Raw genomic sequence first — 20568 nt, forward strand, 5'->3', positions numbered from 1 at the left:
TCTCACGCGTCGTGTCTGGGTGATAGTTCGAAGCTCTAATGCGCTTGGCTTTATTGAACATCACTCGATGCGCGCGATTAGACAGTTTTTTCTGATAGTTCCAGACATTTTCAATTTTGTTTTCTAAACCGTAATACAACATCAAATTAACACATGATATGATTATTATTCATTGCTAATCGTTCATTCTTACCGTAGTAGGCCGTAGGCAACCGTTGTTCCCGTTCATGTTTCTTAAGCCTTCACAGAGATACGGACCGCTCAATTGCGTTAGTACGAGAGCACCTTTGATACCTGTTCGTCTTCATTTTACTTTGATCCGCTTTTCCTTGTAAAATAAATCTTGGGTACTAAGCTGGTTTTTTCGTTCCACGTCACATACACAAAGAAATAATGTTTAACATGTAAATTATTAGTTTCTTTTTTATTAAATTAAAATTATTTTGTTTTAGATACGTAGGTCATGATGATGGGGGTCAGTTGACTAAGCTTTTAAGAAAATATCCAAATGCTGTTGTATTATTTGATGAAGTGGATAAAGCACATCCTGATGTATTAACAGTTCTTTTGCAACTTTTTGATGAGGTATTTTTTTATACAATATCCAGCAGTTAAACATTGCTATAACTGAACAAGTATTTAGCCTTAGCGACGTTTGTCAGGTATGCACTCGTACATGAAAACTCTGCATTTGTTGTTATTAGGGGCGACTGACTGATGGAAAAGGAAAGACAATTGAGTGTAAAAGTGCAATATTTATAATGACTTCAAACTTAGCAAGTGAGGAAATTGCAGAGCACGGAATGCAGCTAAGACAAGAAGCTGAACGTTTATTTACGCATAGACTTGATAAGAACGCGAATGAAGATCAGGAACCAGAACAAATAAAAATATCGCGAAATTTCAAAGATGAAGTCGTAAGTTTGTTTTTATTTCTCTTACTAATTGGAAAGTCTAAAAAAGATTATTATGTGCAAAACTGTAGTTTTCTTTTCATGCAACGAATCTTGAGTTTTTTCCTGATAATGGATTTGCATCCAAACTCATATACTCCCGTTTTGTGTTGCTGGGAGTAAAATACAGTAGTCCATTTTTCAGAATGTTTCATTGGGTCCTTATTGTATGGCTTATGCGTTTCCGAGACATTCCACATATTTTAATCACAGATTTTTAACTTTCAAACTGAAAAAAAACTCAACAACCAACTTACTATTCGCTATCTATGACAAATGATTACGAAAATGTTGCATTTTTTTCTCTAGATTCCGTGGAATTCTTAATGTGGAAGAGCTTACGCTTTTTAAATTAATTGAAAATTAGCATCCCTCAAGATTTAAATTTTATGATGTTATGAAGTAGTTAAACAGTTTTTAATTTACCATTTCTTTATATTTATTTAACTTACAAATTTTCTGAAATTTCACAATTTTAATTAAAAATGATACAATTTTGAACGTGTCAAATTACAAAATTGTTTATTTGTAACGGTTTTTGGGTTAAAATTGTTAATTTTTAGGTTTTTGAGTAAAACCTGATACTGATAACCCTTTAGACGTGTTTTGGTATGCTTGGCGATTTTTGTATATCGAAAATGGATTAAAGAATCTGAATTAAATTTAGTGTGAAAAAATAAAATTAAGTGCTACAACGCACTTGAAATATGGACTGTTGCATTTGGCGAGTCTACTTTAAGCAACAAAGTGTTTATAATTGGTACAAGCTCTTCACAGAAGGCCGAGATGTTAATGATGATGCCTGTCCTGGACGCCCGAGCAAGTCAACAACCGATGAAAATGTTAAAGAAGTGAAGACAATTGTTGTAGAGAATCGTCGAATCTTTATTAGAGAAGTTGCTGAAGATATCGGCATATAGGTTGGCTCATGCCATGTCGTTTGCGCGATGCAATACGAAAAAAACTCTCGGATTTGTAGCGAAACAATTCTTTGCTTTTGCATCACGATAACGCACCTGCTCACCCATCGTTGCTTGTTCGTGATTTTTTTTTTAACCAAAAACAACACCATAATCATGCCTCAGCTACCACCGTATTCGCCAGACATGGCCTCCTGCAACTTTTTCCTGTTCCCAAAACAGAAAAGACCCATGAAAGGACGATTTTTTGCCACGATTGAGGAAATAAAGGCCGCACCGCTGAAATAAGTGTATTATATCTGAGGGGGATTACTTTGAAGGGAAACAATAGATATTGATGAATAAATGAATATTCTTTGACAAAAATAAAAGAAAGTTGCGGTTTTCAAAAACTAGTCCACTTTTTGTCCAATTTCCAATTAGAGTGAGGTAAAACAATAGTTTAAACAATTTAATAATGTTTATAACTGTCTTCTCTTTAAAAAGTGCGAAAAGTTGTGTTTTTGCTAACTCTTAAACTTTTGGTCCACTTTCCACTTAGTGAGATAATAATTATTGCAACTTAACATACATGTTTATTTAAACAATTGCTTATTGTTTATAATTATCTTTTCTTAGAGTAATGCTAAAAAGTTTTTTTTCAGATTTTCAGTTTTGCTTTGACTTTTTAGTTATGAACAAATAATAAGTGAACTTGAACAAGAATAATTTTTTTAAGTGAATTTTTTTGCTCTTTTTCCAATGTGAAACAAAAAAATAATTTAAACAGAGAAGCTATTTTCCATGGGAGACAAATATAAAGAATGGAATAATTACTATATCAGGTAGGAAGAATAGGTCTGTAAATGAGTTGTAAAAGTTTTGTTTTGAATTATAACAAGAAGTTTATTGCACAGCGTAAAAGGAAAACTTGGTATTGCACATTTTTTTACGTATCAGCCCCCCCTCCTGGAGGTTGCCTAGGTAATCTCCGGGAATCATTTAGAGAAGGTAGCGATAAAAAATAATGAATTGGTTAAACAGCTATTTTGATTGAACTTGCATTCATTATTACTATACTAAGTGATAAGTGGGAAAAATGTTAAAATATCAGAAAAAACCGCAACCACCTAGCATTAGCATACCAATTTTCGGGCGTTATGCTTACAAATTCGAAAAAAAAATTTTAATGCATTTTTGGATCACCCCAATCTTCGCGGATGGACAGCAATTTTCCCGACTGTCTTAAGGGTTTCCTATGAAATCCTAAAAATTGAAAAAAAAGATTAAATAATAAACCTAAAAACTCCTAAATTTGATATTTTCTCCTTCTGTGCCTCTTGTTCCGTGCTCGTAAACGTCCCAGTGTAGTTACATTTTTTGAATTTCCAAGTAAGAAAAATATTAAAAACAAAAGTTTCCTCTTCAACTGAACAAAAATGTTTTAAGAACTCACTTTTCCACTTCAGAAAAATAACTAACATTTTAAAAACAAAATATCTTTCAAATTTTAAAACCCAAATTTCCTCCCTTGGACCCGGTATTAAGACTTGCATAGACAACACTAGAGAATTTAACAAAATAAAAAAAAAGAATATGATATAAAATTATATTTTTTAGTCATTTTCAGGTTAGGTTTGATCACGCCAAAAACACAGGAAAACGGCTCTAAAACGGATTGCACTCGGTTTTTTCTGTTCATGCTGAAATATAAGGGACGGGATGAAACATGAGTTATTAAAGAAAATCAATTTTTCAATCCTAATCAATTAAATGCAAGTCTTTTTATGAGGCAACTCTGTAAATATATGAAAAATGAAAAAATATCCCGCTTACAAAGAAATAGAAAATTGAAAATTTTCCCCTACAGGCTGGTGAAACTGTGTATGAATTTATACCCATTCGGGGTTATAGAAAAGTTCTTTTTTAAGTCATAATCTTCATTAAACTTAGTTATGAATATTCTAATTGTTTCTTTGCTCCAATTCAATGATTTCGTCTCCTATAGGTACCCGTAGGACCTGTAGGTCGACTGTTCACTCGTCATGTTTCCTAAGAAAAAAGAAGTAAAGATATTATAAAACTATTATGCGAAAGGCGTTCTAAGATACGAGCGATTTTTTATTGTTGCGCGCGCACTCGACTCGACTCGAATTGACCGGCGCCCGCGTACGGACCACTGTCGTCTATAATAGGAATTTGCTATTCGTAATCACTCACAGGTCGTATTTCTAAATCGATTTTAATTTTCTTTTTTTAGAAATTTTCAGCATCAAATTTTTAAGATAATTCTGATTTGCTATTTTTACTTCTTCTTCACAGCGCAAAAATGCATAAACAAATAATATTACGAAATTGGCCTTTTCAGCTTTTTGAATTATTATCTTAAATGCTCACATGAAATGTTTAAACAATTATTATTTTTAATAATATTCAATTTGGATTATGCTGAAAAGTTGCGATTAAAGAAAAATATTTAAAACAGGTTTTTACGAATATGTCTGTCCATATGTCTGTCTGTGAGCACGATAACGTTTGAGAAAATTAATCTATTCCATTGGCCTTTGGTTCACTCTTTTATAGTGTCGAAAAAAATTCTTTATACGGTTATTCGTAGTACTTGAAATTGCGAACATTTTCTCCCATTGACATTTTTCGGTAAAAAAAAGTACCAGAGTTATTAGGACTGGTGGTCGGCCATTTCGCCAGCAGGTACCGAAAACGGGAGCTAGAAAGAGTAGATATCCTTTTAAAGATGCATTTTAATTTGGGCATAAAAGTGTTTTTACGATTGTTTTATCATATTTAAAACGATTATTGAAAAATAAAAATAAATCTTCATCCAAAACAAGCTCGTAGCGCGAGGTAAATATATTATCAAGCGCGAAGCTCGAGATAAATATATTAACGAACGCGAAGTACCAGAACCAATAGTCGCTTGTCCCAGGCGGACTCACAATAGCGATACGCGCGCGATGAGAGCGTGCTGGCCAGGCGGGCAGATTTTGTTTATTATTATTGGTAATAATATTCAGTTTGAATAATAGTAGAAAGTTGCGGGGTTTCCTACAATTTTTACGTTTTTGTGTAATTTACAATTATAGTGAGGTGGATAATTAATTAAAGTTAAAAAATTAATGGTTTAAATAATTTATTATTATTAATGATATTCATTTTGAATTATAATAGAAAATTGTGTGTTTTTTTATAATTTTTTAACTTTTTGTCCACTTTGTACTTAGAGTGAGGTAATAATTTTTAAAAAATCTAATAAACCTAATTGCTTTAACAAATTAGTATTATTTATAACTATCTTCTCCTATATTGATGCTAGGTAGTTGTGTTTTTTTTGTGTGAAATGCTAAACTTTTTTCCACTTTTCACTTAGTGTGGTAACCATTATAGCAAGTTAAACAAAAATAGTTTTTTAATTAATTTATTAGATAAAAGTTTATTCTTGGCTTTGCTGGCCTTCAAAAATTGACGGGCTTACACTTGCATTGTCTTTTTACAGAATATTCTTACAACTAATTCTTAAAAACTAACATCCATCCATACCTTATCTCTAAGACCAATCGCTCTTATAGCCTTGCCTCGCACGCATGCCCCTACTTTCTCGCTTTGCCTCGCATTGTCATCGTCTGCCTCCGCGGCTAATACCTAAGACTTATCTATTATTTACAATATTTTTAATTTTCTCACACGTACTTTCTCTCCTATTTACAATCTTTCCTTCTCCCTTCCTCTTTTCTCCATCTTATCCAACAACCCCTTTACCCATGCTACGACTCTTTTGTCCCCCCTTTCATGCAACAATACCTCCATGCCTATCCCCAGCCCTCTGGAACTCTTGAGTTGAAAATGTACTCGTGTGTTAACGGTGGCCTTGTGGCGGTGCCACCTATGCAGTTGGCCTATGAGTTTTGCAAATGCATATCAAAATAACAACATTGAATTTAATGACACAGTAAAGGTAATTTACTGACACTGTTAAATGATCTTTGCCTTTTTGGAATGATTTTGCGACATTTTCCATTTTCTAAGCGAAAGAAAACTGAAAAACTGCTTTTAGATCAAATATCCGCAGAGTTGAAATCTGGAATAAAAATTGTGAGGTTCGTTTCTTTTGTTTGTAAATCGGGAGCAGGACAAAGCTGACAAAATTAAATTTTTTAAAGCGTCAAATGATCCAAATACGAGGGTTGTTTGATAAAGTCAGTAACTTTTTGAATAAGAGATTTTTTTGCGGCAAAAAGCGTTTTATTTCTCAACATAATCTCCTTTTAGTTCGATACACTTAGTCTAGCGTGTTTCCAATTTTTTATTCCTTCCAAATAATAGGTTTTCTCATGGCCCTCAAAATAGGCGTTTGTTTCGGTGATGACCTCTTCATTCGACCCAAATCTCTTACCGCCCAGCCATTTCTTCAGGTTTGGAAACAGGAAATAGTCGCAGGGGGCTAAATCTGGAGAATATGCTGGATGAGGTAGCAGTTCGTAGCCCAATTTATGGATTTTTGCCATCGCAACTACACACGTGTGCACCCGTGCATTGTCCTGATGGAACGGCATTTTTTTCTTCAAATCAGTATCGAATCTGTCCAAAAGCTCTAAATAATATTGATTGTTGATTGTTTTACCCTTCTGTAGGTAATCGATGTGAATGATACCGCGTGCCTCCCAAAAAACTGTGGCCATAACCTTGTTGGCCGACAGACCCACCTTAGCCTTCTTGGGTTCACGTTCACCTGAAGAAACCCACTGTTTCGATTGTTCCTTGGTCTTTGGTGTATTGTGATGGATCCACGTTTCGTCCACGGTTACGAAACGGCGCAAAAACTCGTTCGTATTGCTGCTGAACATCGTCAAACACTCCTTTAAAGTGGTCACACGGTTGCGCTTATGGTCGAGTGTGAGCAATCGCGGCACCCATCTCGCGAATAGTTTTTTCATGTCCAAATATTCATGTATTAGTACCCGCTCAGTTGAGATGCCTACAGACTCAGCCACATTACGCACTTTTACTCTCCTAGCGTCCAATATCATTCCATGGATTTTATCGAAGATTTACGGCGTGATGACCTCTTTTGGACGACCTGAACGTTCGGCGTCACTTTTGCTGGTACGATCACATAGGAACTCAGTAAACCACTTATTAACCATCGAAATTGATGGTGCAGAGTTCTTATATTATTTATCAACCCTTTCCTTCGTTTCAGTAATGGTTTTTTTACGTAAACAATAATGCATAATCAGGACACGAAATTCACTTTTTCCATTTTCGTTAAAATTCACGAGGTTATGTACTTTCAATGGTTGTCAAACACAAACTAAATATCCAGCTTGCTCAAGATTTAACAAGAGTCTATTCATAGATGGCGTTAACGAAATAAAATGCTTATTTGCAAAAAAAATATCTTATTCAAAAAGTCACTGACTTATCGAACAGCCCTCGTATTGTTTAAGAATGGTACATGCTATTTTAAAGGATGATATCAAACTGAAGTGTTGTGGCAACAATCTTTTGTTTTTAAGGTTTTTCTCTTTTTGAAAATATTAATTTATTGTAAATATTAACTGTCAACAATGGGCATTATTTTATATAATACAAAACAACGTATTTGTACTTTAGATTATAAAAAAATGATCTCTTAATATGTTTTCAAATCTTCAAGTTTCAAAAAATGAACTAAAATTATACATTGTAAACAAATTTCATTAATTTCAATGAATTAATTAAATAATTTGCTTTTTGTTGTAACTATTTTCATGAAATTTAGCTTGAGCTTTAAGAGGAAAATATTTTATTGGCAATTATAACTAGTTCCCGTTTTGTCGTTTTAATCGACATTCGCGTGAGTCTTTTTCTAGTAAAATATTTGCAGTTACAGTTAAATAATAGATACAGAATTATTAAGCATATCCCTGAACACAAAATTGTATAAAATCTAACTTAAAATATAAACTTTTTTTTTTTGTAAATCGGATAATGAAACTCAAAAGTACATTTTGCCAACAAAATCATCATCAGAGATATTGCTTAAAAAACAGTTTCGGATTTAAAAAAATATATAAACAATTTCTTCACCTGCTCAGCAGGTTTTTATTTAATGTTTAGGCGATTTTTTGTGATTAGAATGTATTAATTGTTTATAAATATTAAAAAAGGATAAACTTCATCGTTTTCCTGTCGTAATTCGTGTGATGAAGTAATACAGCGTGTGTCTGCGCATGCGCGAGGACCAGATGGGCTGGTTTGTTTATTATTTCCTAACATTCGTTTGCAAATAGAAATCAAGCGTCTTAATGAAAAGTAGAATTTCTCTCAGACTATCTTTTTTTAAAAATAATTTTACACATTACTCAGATTCGAAGAAATATCGTGTATGTTACAGGCTGTATAATAAAAAGTATGTAGAAGATTTCTAATCTCTACAGTGAATAATACAGGTAGGTACACTTACTATTATATCGTAGTGGAGAGTCTAAATAAATAGTGTATACTTTAATGAAAGTTTCTGATGCAATTATTTTCGGCAACCTGCATTATGTCCTTTAACAAAGGTGCTCATCAGCGCCAAGAACCATATAAACATTTTTCTGAGAAATCAGATGGCGATCCTGACCTTTTTTTGGGTAATTCAATGATTATTGAAATCTATCTTAACAGTATTTTGCGATCCTGCCAGGATTTGTTGAAGGAAGGGTTGCATAAGAAAACGAGGTGTGGCGTGTCGGCCATTGTGACTCAACAGGTAAGGGCATCATTTGGAAGGCGTCTCTTTCCGTCTCTCCAAAGCGTTTGGAAGCCATCTTGGGCTACTTGGATCGCAACGTACTGGATGATGCAATCATCTCAGGGCTCTGAGTTGCCACGCAGGCAGTTACGAGGACCGCATTCGTTCAATTTGAAAAAGTGATTTTGTTCTTTGTATCACTTAAATTTAAAAAGTGAACTTAAGTGATATGTGCGCGGGTTCTAAAAGTCACTCCTCGGTCTCGAGTGAAATTTAAAAACTGATTCTCTTATATTAGAAAAAAGAGAAATCATGGCTGAATCAAAGCCTTTGACTTTTGAGCAACGGCTCTAAAAACAAAAAAAAAAAACTGTATGAAAACGTTGAGACGCCACAGCGATTCAGCACTGAGGTTCAGGGGTGCCAACCTAACCGTAGCAGCTTTAAGGAACCGACTGAGCACCCTCTTCAACGTATGGCAATTATGTGTCATAACAGAAGCCCAGATTCAGGATTCGAAGCCAGGCAGCGAGCATTCATATTTCAAGAATAATTGTTTTGTGACAGCCGAAGAGTATTTTTTGAATACTAATAATATTATCTACAAGATCATCTCGGATTTGGAGAGGCAGAATGGGGATGCGACAATGGCGTCGCCATCAACATCTTCACCAACCACGCCAATTCAACATCGTTTCTCTACGCCGCTGCCTTCAATAAAAATTCCGAATTTCTCTGGTTAGGTAACAGAGTGGGCAACTTTAGGGATTATTTTAATTCTTTAGTAATTAAAAATCCGTCTATTGACAATTTGCAAGCTTCATATTTTGAAATTTTCACTAGAGGGTGAACCGCGTAATTATTAAAAATTTACCTTTGACAGAAAGTAGTTTTTTCGGCATGGGGTCGCTTAAGAGATCGATTTGACATTCCGCACGCTATTACTCAAGCTGAGTTAAAGTTGTTGTACGCAATTCCACAGATAAAAGATGGTTCTGTAACCTCTTTAAAGTTAATTGGAAACACCGTTATTGAAAGAATCGCGGCGTTAGAAAACTTAGGTAGATTTCCGAATTTGACAGCTGTTCCAGAAAATGATATTGATAACTCGATTGGTGTGAGTGACATTTTAGTATATCATATTTCACAAAAGCTTGGTGCGGAATTGAGGCTCGTGTGGGAATTGAAGTTATGCAACACTACTGAATATCCGCATTTTTCAAAATTGTTGAGTTTTCTTGATTCGCGTATAAGAGCGTTGGAAGCTGTACAGCGAAGTGATGAAAAGAAACCTAGAGTTGAGACAACGCGATCCCATGTCGTGTCAAGTGTTAATAGTTGCCCTCTCTGTAAGCTAGCACATAAGATATTTACATGTCATGAATTTAAAAAGAAAAATGCCTCGCAACGTTTACAATTTGTCAAGGCTAAACGATTGTGTTTTAATTGTTTGCAAGGCGAACATTCTGTAAATACATGTCCTAGTACGTTTTCGTGTGAGCAATGTGAAGCAAGATATCACATTATTACATTTGGAGAAAATTGCAAAAACCGCGGATGTAGAATTTCCGAAAGGGAAGAATGAAAGTTTGGATGATTCGGAGCATCAACCATCATTTACATATTGGTCCCATATTACAAACGGGAATTTTCGATGTTTTTTTACAGTGGAGAACATTTCGTTATGTTTACTCGGCAGACATTGTTCAGATGTATCGGCCGATTTTAGTTCATGAGTCGGATCGAGATTATCAGAGAATTTTGTGGTTTTCTCATCCTAATTCAGACCCAATAGCTTTTCGAGTAAAGACCGTTACTTATGGTACTTCATCAGCTCCTTACTTGGCGTTGCGAGTTCTTCAGCAACTGGTAAAGGATGAAGGTTCTGAATTTCCGTTGGCTTCAGCTGTTTTATTACGACAAATCTATATTGATGATTGTGTTTTCGGAGCTGATTCCAATGAAGACATTTTCAGAATTCGTGAAGAGGTAAAGGCTCTTCTGAGTAGAGGAGGATTCCCTTTGCGAAAATGGGCAAGCAATTCAGTGTCATTACTTGAGGATATTGATCCTACTGACCATGGACTTGCAATTGAGAAACATTAAAAAGAGGACGAATTTTATAAAGTGTTGGGAATGGGTAAAAGCTATCTCAGGGTTCCCATCCCTTAACCCAGCCTGCGGGGGGTCTATTGTTTCGGCCGAGTCGAGCGCTGGCGGTACAGACTTTTTCAACAACGCACTGCGAACCCTACACGCTACGCACTATCGCGATACACTAGGAAGAGAAAGAGAGACACTAGGAAAAGGAAAAGGAAGGAAACACAGTGCAGGACTACATATTAAGGGACCCGTCATCTTTTCGGATTGAACATTGAATAGTTACAAATTTCTTTTTTTCTTTTGATACTTAAATTACTTGTAACTAAAAATATATATTTTTTCTTTTAACAATTCACTGCTACTACTAAAGTAGTTCTACTTTAACATCGGGTTGTTCAATTTTTAACCAAAAAGATGAATTTTCAAACCAAAAAATTAATTTTGTACCGCAAAAAACCAATTTTTAACAAAATTCAAGAACTCTCAACCATTTAGTTGAATTTTTAACTAAAACAGATTAATGTTTAAACAAAAAGTTTATTTTTTATACAGGAAGGAAACGAATTTTTAAAACAAATTCAAGGATTCTAAAGCAGAAAGTTTTCAACTAAAAAATATGATGTTTTAAACCAGAAGATTAATTTACTTTAAAAAAGACGAATTTTCAATATAATTCGAAAATTATCAATCAAGCAGTTGAATTTTCAACTAAACAAGATGAATAATTATACAAAAAGTTTAATTTTCTATCTAGAAAAAACTAATTTTTTAACATAATTTAAAAATTCAATTCATTGCATGTATTCAAACAATACATTATACCTTCCTCATTGGGGATAGAAATGCATTAATGGCTTATAAAATACTAAGATATTCATATTCAGGAGACATTTTTTGGACAATTTTAACAAAATTTATCTTGGGGGACCTATTAGAGCAGACAAAACTATTAGTGGCGACTGGTGTATAGCGGCGACTAGACTACCAGTGTCTGAGTCAATCACTTAGTTGCGTTTCAAACATTCGCTTCTGTTATTGGCCGCTGTCGTTATTGACAGCTTAGCCTATATAAACTTTTTAAGAATAGTTTTCTAAAAATCAAAATAATAAAAGACTTTTTAGTTTAGTTTTTAATTACCCATTCAAAAATTATGTTGTATAAAGTTATAAAACAACCCTATTACAGACTTATCAAAAGAAATATTTTAAAATATTCTATCCCCAATGAGGACTGCCGTATCAGGAGCGAGTGAGAGCCAAGAAAAATCGGCCCTTTTCAGGGCCAATACATTTTTCAAACGAAGGAATAATGTAATGTTTGAATACATGCAATGAATTGAATTTTTAAATTATGTTAAAAAATTAGTTTTTTCTAGATAGAAAATTAAACTTTTTGTATAATTATTCATTTTATTTAGTTGAAAATTCAACTGCTTGGTTGATAATTTTCGAATTATGTTGAAAATTCGTCTTTTTTTAAAGTAAATTCATCTTCTGGTTTAAAATTTCATATTTTTTAGTTGAAAACTTTCTGCTTTAGAATTCTTGAATTTGTTTTAAAAATTCGTTTTCTTCCCGTATAAAAATTAAACTTTTTGTTTAAACATTAATGTGTTTTAGTTAAAAATTCAACTGTGTGGTTGAGAGTTCTTGAACTTTGTTAAAAATTGGTTTTTTGCGGTATAAAATTAATTTTTTGGTTTGAAAATTCATCTTTTTGGTTAAAAATTAAACAACCAGGTGTTAAAGTAGAACTACTTTAGTAGTAGCAATGAATTGTTAAATGAAAAATACTCGGCCAAAACAATAGACCCCCCGCAGGCTGGGTTAAGGGGCTGGATGGGAACCCTGAGATAGCTTTTACCCGTTGGGAATTATTTGGGTGTTTGGGCAAGATACTTTTTTGTATCAGATTAAGTCTTTGGGACTTCTGTCGTGACTAAGCAATCTGTTTTGTCTGTAATCGCACGATGTTATGATCCACTGAGATGGGTGTCCTCAGTTGTCATTATCGCTAAAATATTTATGCTTAAATTGTGGTTGAAATCATTCAGTTGGGATGAATGCCTTCTTCGGGATTTGACTGAATTTTGGCAGCTTTACTGTGAGGAGCTCTCTAAATAAGGACAATGTTCAATTCCCCGTTGGACTGGACAAGGGTTAGAAATAATTGATTCGACTCTTCAGGGATTTTCGGATGCATCAAATACAGCTTATGCAGTTGTTGTTTATTTGCGTTTGGTACTTAGTTATGAAGAAGTACAAATTACACTACTATCTAGTAAAATTAAAGTTGCTCCCTTAAAAACTTTGTCAGTCTCTCGATTGAAGTCGTCCGGAGCTTTCTTGCTGACTCAATTGATGTCAGCAGTTAAATCTAATTTCGAATTTAAGGATATGAAATCACTACTTTGGACAGACTCTACTATAGTTTTTGCATGGTTAAAGGAAGTATCCTTCCCCTTGGTCGACTTTTGTGGCAAATCGCGTTGCTACTATTTAGTCAGTAGCTGCCATGGAATTATGGGGTCACGTAAGTTCCGAAGAAACCCCTGCAGATTTGGCTTTACGCGGTGTAAAGCCTGCGGATCTTATTAAAAATCAACTTTGGTGGAAGGGTCCTTTGTGGCTGGGTCAATCCAGGAATTTATGGTCTGATTTTCAGACCCTGTTAGATCAAGAAACGATGGAGGAGATTCGCGTGAAAGCTCATTGCGTCACCGAAGTATTACCTACTTGGTTTGACAATTTGATTCTAAAAGTTTCATCCTGGTTCAAGTTTTTAAGAATTATTGCCTATGACATTAAATTCCTGTTACTTCGATTTCCGCGAATAAGAAATCATAGTTTAAAAGATGACTCTTCGCTATCGGAATATTGTTCGATTGCAGAAACAATAAGTACTCGTTTAGTTCAAAGGCGTTTGTTTGCATCCGAAAACTCTCTTTTCGAGGATAAGAAATCGTCATCAAAATCAAGCCCTATGTTAGATTTAAATCCTTTCCTTGATAGTGAGGGGATTTTACGTGTTGGAGGGAGACTAGCCAATGCACCGCTGGAATTTAAGTGACGTCATTCTGCTATACTCAAAAAACATCCAGTTGTGACCATGATAGTTCGATAGTATCATATAAAATGTTTACATGGAGCTACTCAGCTTACCATGATTCAAGTTCGACAGTATTATTGGATTTTAAAAATGAGACAGATGGTAAAGTCTGATATTTACAATTGTGTTTTTTGTTCACGCCAAAAGGCGGTCATTTTTGAGAAATTGATGGCAGCTCTTCCTGCTACTAGAATTTCACAGCCTTCAGGGCCTTTCACGCATGTAGGTCTAGACTATGCTAAACCTTTGAAATTAAGGCGAAAAAAGGTCGAGGCAATGCTACTCAATTCGCCTACATCGCAGTATTTGTCTGTTTTTCCGTTCGGGCCATCCATTTGGAGGTAGTAAGCGATTATACGAATCCTTTATCGCAGCTCTGAAAAAAATGTTCTCTAGAAGAAGATTACCTCATACCATTTATAGTCATCACGGTTCAAATTTTAAAGGTGCAGATCGCGAGATTGCTGAGCCGTTTGATCGGGTTTTAAAAAATTCTGGAATTCAAACGTATTTAGTTAACGATAAAATTCGGTGGAAATATTTTTCGGCTGCAACTGCGCATTTTGGAGGCATCTGTGAATCGGGTGTGCGAAGCGTTAAGCATAATTTACGTCGAGTAAATGAATTGACCGCAATAGCTAAAAATTCCTTATTAGATGTTAAAGAAAATCGTTTATCCCGATGGCAGCTCTGGCAGCAACTCCTTGAGTCATTCTGGAAATCTTGGTCAGAGGATTATGTTTTATCTTTACAACAGCGAAATAAATGGAGAAGTCAACAGGAGAGTTTATGTAATGGACAGATTTTATTGTTAAAACAGGAAAATTTGCCTTCTACGAAATGGGTTTAGGTCGGGTAATCGAGTCGAAGAAAGGCTCCGATGGTCTCGTATGAGTAGTTGTTATTCGCACCGCTTCTGTAGTTTATACTCGACCGATTTCTAAGCTTGCGGTTTTGCCTGTCAAACGTTTGGTAGAAGAAGCGAAAGATTGAATTTTGAAGATATATTTTATTATTAGTTAATTTATTTGACCATTGTTGAACCGGAAGCTTCCAACGGGGGGGGGGGGGTAATGTTAAGGATTCGATTAAAAGATTTGTCATTTTAGAAATTTGAATTGTGTAGGTAAGACAGATATTTATATTACCTGACCAAATTCGATTATCGATATTGAGTATCAATGGCGCTAGTGTGCTTGAGTAGTCGAGAGCGTCTGTTCGTACTGTTCGTCTCGAGACCTGTAAGAGATCATATGTGCGTGCAATAACAAGGGTAATTTATACTCAGGAAAGCTGATTTACTAGGGAATTTTCTGGATCTAGGGGGAAACGCTGACGTGCTGGGGCAAAACTGATGTCAGATTCGGATTCAGCGCGTCAAAATACGTATAGATACTATACTCTGATCTCTCGCACAACCCACTTTTTCTTTTTTGTGGGCCTGTGTTATTGACTTCAGTAGTCAAAACCGAAAATAATAATGTTGACCTTCACTTAAGCAAAATTCGAATTTTTCCTTAAGTAAAACTGGTCACAACGGACCTTCCCATTTTTCCTTTGTTTAACAAATAATGAACGATATTTGTTTAAAATTCCAATGAATGATTATAAAATAATCTGGAAAATAACTCTTATTTTGACTAGTATAATAATTCTCTATAATAGATACATATACAATTTTAATATTACACAAAATTAGAACGGCTCTATGTTTTTCTTCCTAAATGAATTCTAAATGATTTTCAATCGTTACATCACATTTTTTTATACGAATTTTGCGTCACGTGACACTTTTCAAACAAACACCCCCTCACCCCTTGTGACATTAGGTGACATTTATCTAGACTTCCCCCCGCCCTCATAGGAGTGTCACGTGATTTATGGATGGTCCCTAAGAGCCTTTTTCATGTGGACGTCCACATATAATAAAATATTGCATCAGTAAATAACATTTACTGATCAGATAAACAAATCAGAATGCATAAATTGGTAAAAATAGACGGACATACGTATGTCTGCAACCTTTTACTTTTCAATAAGAAAATAAAAAAACCAATTCTTGTAGTCACAGCCTTGGAAATTTTACCATACTATCTAAAGGTCCTATTAACAGACGAAAACTACTGTCTTCGGAAATATATTCATTTAAAAATATTTAATTTTGTGAAATAAAACGATGTATCGGGTCTCGGTTTTTTATAAAAACATCCAACTCGCGGAGAATAAAAATTTGAAAATAAAATTGTGAAAGGAAATGAAGTATTGCATAATAAATTACTGGAAAGTAGGTGCTAATTTTTTGTTCCTTTCAGCAATAATTAATGCCTCGAAATGCGAACATTGCGAGTGTAGACAAATGTAGACAAATTTTAAACGTGAATGCTACTCAAGGGAAGGAAGAGCAAGGATGACTGTCGAGTGCTGTAAGCATAAACAGTGAGCTTCAATAAAAATTGATTTCGGCTCAGAGAATTGAACCGTTGACTCGAGGCCCGATGGGTTACCAGTGCGCTAACCAGATAAGAAGAAAAAAAGGGTGGGGATGAGGGGGCTCCAACCATCGCTCCCTCTTGTGAAATCCAATGCACGGGAGTGGGCGGCTAGCGTGGCGAAGCCGCGCCAGTCGCACACACACGATTAATGATCTCCCCGAAAAATGGTGGGACTTGAAGAAGTTACCCGTTTGGACATTATTACACAATCTGAGAGAACTTTGAATTGGCTAGAGTTTAAAGTGATTTTAATTATGAGTGAGAAAAAAAGCTCGCAAGCGGGAAAAAACCATAAAAATCTGTTAATTTATTTTATAGAAAAAAAATATGGGAAATGAAGAAGAGGAGGAAGTAGGGTAGAGGGTCGAAAAAAAGAAAGTTGCTAGTAGATCGGGGGTGATAGGGCCACCTCGACCTGGGTGACTTATTTCATGGGAAAGTCTTTGATATGCTTTGAAATGTATGATAGTTAAAATTCTCTGAAGGACAGAGTTCTTAGTATATCTGGAGGTTTTTGTGATACGTCTGAGAAATTTATTTTGTATGTTTTGAATGTGATTGATATTACTTTTTGATGCGCCTCCCCACGGAGTTTTTACATTCTTTCGGATCGTTAAACATTTTGGGTGGATCAATTTTAGCTGGTCTTCTGACTTAGAAAGGAATTGATTCTGACTTTGATACGTTTAGTTTTATTTTCCAGAGGTTAGGCCAAGCCTGGATTACTTCAAGTGCTTTTTAAGTAGGTTTAAAATTTCTGGAACGGACGAAGAGAAAGTGAATAACACGGTGTCATCTGCATATAATCCAATTGAAACTTCGGGGACGTCAGGAATGTTGTTTACGTAAATAGCAAAGAATAATGGTCCTAGTATGCTATCTTGGGGCACACCCGCCCCGATTGGTTTATTTTTTGAGAGTGTCTGGCCTATTTTGACAGAGAATTTTCCATTCGAAATATAAGAGCTTATAAAGAGGATGAGCCCTCTTGGGAAATTGTAATTTATTAGTTTTCTGAGCAGTCCTACATGCCAATCACTGTCAAAAGCTTTTTCTACATCACGGAAAATAGCTCTAGTTTGTTTTCTTGGTTTGAAATTTAAGATAATGGCTTCGGTTAGCTTGAGCATCATGTGCTGTGCAGAGTGACCTTTTTAAAATCGTATTGTTGTGGTTTAAGGATGCTGTTTTCTTCGAAGTGAAAGTTTACGCGTGTGAGTATTATTTTATTTTTTTATTTTGCTTATTGCATTAAGAAGACTAATGGATCTGTAGCTGGTTGGATGATATGGATACTTGCCTTTTTCTGAAAAACTATAATGTGAATGTTTTCCATGAGTTAGCAAAGTAGCTTAGTTAAATACATGCATTGAAGATATTGGCGAGGAGAGTGAGACACAAAATCGGAAGTTTTTTGAGGACTAAGTTTGAAATTGAATCAGGACCAGGGGCTTTGTTATTTTTAGTAGTTTCAACTTGTTTTGTTAGTTCCTTATGGGCTATGTTCTTGAAATTATTGGTACTAGGAATTTTAAGAAAATCGGAGACAATTTGTTCTCATTCCGCAGAGTGCTGAGGGTCAGATGGCTCGTCACGTGGAGCGAAGTTACTTGCATAATTTGCCGCTAGGAGATTTTCTTTGAGCGCGCGAACGTTTGGTTTCTTTTTGAGAGGGGGAATATTAGTTCGCGTCTTCGCTAGGGCTTTAGTCACACGATGTATAAAGTTATCCTTAATTTGAAGTTTACCGACTTCTTCAATCCAATTTTTGCGTCTGTGCCCTTGCAATTTAATTTCTACAGTTTTCCGAAGGTCTTTAATGATGTTTTTAAGGATACAGCTTTTAGTTTTTTGATGTGTTTGGCTCTCCAGAATAAATTGTTTATGAATCCCTGTAAAACATGTAGTTCGGAGATAATGCATTTATCTAAAATGTGAGTATTATCATGTTCAGTGAAAAGAGGAAGATTTATTTTACTATGACAGTCTTTGCTGTATTTTTTGTTTTTTTCTGTGGGACGAAATTTATCGTAACTGTTTCTTAAATCACCGTATGTTTTCAATTTCATGTGATTTTCCATTGGTGAGGTATCAGATATACTGATCAGCTGCGATTTTGATTCTTTCAGATTTTGAACGTATACATTATGTAGAAACTTCCTACGAAACCCAATTTTGGATCCATTTTAGTCGAACTTTGTTCACCTTCAAGAACAGTGTCTCCAGTGGTCGACATGAAATCCCATTCATAAATTAAAATCAGTTTAGTATTGTGCTCCAGAAATTCTGTCGAACTGAATTCGACTTGAAGTTCTAGTGCATCTAAATTTTAAAAGAAAGTGAACAGCCTACTGATAAAAATCCTTTGACCTCCCCGACAAGCAATAATCACCTGTAATAATTGTGCCCATACCGACCGACCAAAAGCAAAGGCTGACAAGCGTGACAAAATCCAGTTTTTGATAGACCCCATTATCACGGTTATTGAGAATCCAATTCGAAAAGCACAACCGTACCCGCTTTCTCACCCAGTGGAAGGATTTTAACTACAATCGGAACATAAATAATCGGTGGAGATCAAGTTGAAAGAGTTTCTATTTTCAGAAGCGTTCCCCTACACTTAAAAATTAAGTGAAATCAAATTATAGTCAAATAAAGTGAATAAAGCAAAAACAATCCTTTTCTGAATTCATTTGTTATTTGCAATTTCCTAAATGCAATAAACTTAAATAATCTATATTCAATTGAATCTTAAATTATTTTCAGTATGTTTGTGTGTTTATCTCTTACTAAGGAAGTTATTCTTATCCTTGTTTCGAATTCTTAGATTTTATACAAAAACGAAGAAGCTTTTAAATAAAATGTTTATTTTTAACCTGGTAAATTTTTCCCTTAAGGGGTCAAAAATTGACGTTCTAGTAAAGACATAAAATTATGTATTATAATGTTTTTGATAAAGTAGAAAAAATCAAAGGGTAAATATTCGAGTAAAGAAGTGAAAGCGTTAATTTAGAAGAATTTTAAGCTGTTTCGGATTTTTAAAACCTAGTAAAAATTATATTTTTATGTGTCATAGCTCAGGCCATTATTTAAAGTTATGGTGATTCCCGACATACTATTTTTGGTAAATGCTCGTGGCATGGTGGAACTCCAGTCGTGGGAGGTGCGCTTGTCAAAAAAAATTAAAAGGCTTTCGCGCTACCGCGCAAGTGCTATAATTATACTACGAAGGAAAGATTTTTTCTCTGAATCGCTCAAGATTTCAAAACTCTTTCTGATGTATGGATTATGCTTATAATCCACAGTGTTTTTTAATTAGATAACATTTAACTTGCAGGTGCGACCAATTTTAAAATCTCACTTTCGTAGGGACGAGTTCTTAGGACGGATCAATGAAATTGTTTATTTCCTGCCATTCTCTAGAACAGAACTTATCCAATTAGTAGCTCGAGAACTTGAAGCATGGGCCGTTCGAGCTCAAGAACGTCACGGAATTGAATTGAAATGGGACAGAGAAGTCTTGTCAGCCTTAGCGGATGGATATGATTCACATTATGGTGCTCGTTCGATTAAATACGAAGTTGAAAGGAGAGTCATCAATCAGTTAGCAGCAGCTCATGAACGAGGCCAAATAGGTTAGTATTAAAAAAAAAACTCCCTGCTCATTAATAAAAGAAAAACATAATACTTATAATATAGGAAACATTTTATTTGGCAATCTACAGGAAAAGGATGCTGCGTGCTAGTGAAACCCAAGTGGCACGAAAGCGGCGTCAGCATTTGCCTGTCTGTTCGACCCGCAGGAGTAAATAAATTCGTGGATATTGCAGTTGCAGATGACGTGATTAAAAAAGTCAACGTAAATGGATTTACGTCAGCGACAAACGTATTTTTTACACGATAAAGTTTGTAGTTTTAGAAATTAGGTGTCAAAAAGTCTCAGGGAGCTAAACGTTCAAACTACGAAGTTGTCTATATTTTAGGATCTGTTGTATAAAATGTATATGCGTGCGAATGAGAAAAAAGAATGTTTATATGATATATTACCATTAAATTTATCCGTAAATTATTATGCGAAGTTGTATGCTCCAGAAGCTACGATCGTAGTTCCTTAAAGCAATCAATCCCGACGCAACCGCAACGTGTACGTCGTCCACTCCTGCTCCCTTTATCCTACAAGGTAAGCAAAAACGGGAAATTTACGCAAGACACTTCCTACAGCACTGTTCGTTAGAGTCCGTTCTTTAGACGCGGATGACCTTACGCAGCAGGCGGC

The 20568-nt window shown here is 35.0% G+C and overlaps 1 protein-coding gene across 2 annotated transcripts in view; it reads left to right on the plus strand.

Moving 5' to 3' along the window:
- Window positions 1-20364, plus strand: part of LOC117171828 (caseinolytic peptidase B protein homolog) — a 51608-nt gene extending 31244 nt beyond the window's left edge. For both annotated transcript variants that reach the window (XM_033359458.1, XM_033359459.1), the window contains exons 8-11: window positions 453-585; window positions 705-917; window positions 19630-19927; window positions 20018-20364. In XM_033359458.1, coding sequence (XP_033215349.1) covers window positions 453-585; window positions 705-917; window positions 19630-19927; window positions 20018-20196 — 823 coding nt within the window. In that variant the 3' untranslated portion in view covers window positions 20197-20364. The remainder of the gene's footprint in view (window positions 1-452; window positions 586-704; window positions 918-19629; window positions 19928-20017) is intronic.
- The last annotated feature ends 204 nt before the right edge of the window (window positions 20365-20568 follow it).

The sequence above is a fragment of the Belonocnema kinseyi genome, chromosome 4 (assembly GCF_010883055.1).
Source record: "Belonocnema kinseyi isolate 2016_QV_RU_SX_M_011 chromosome 4, B_treatae_v1, whole genome shotgun sequence".
Lineage (NCBI taxonomy): Eukaryota > Metazoa > Arthropoda > Insecta > Hymenoptera > Cynipidae > Belonocnema > Belonocnema kinseyi.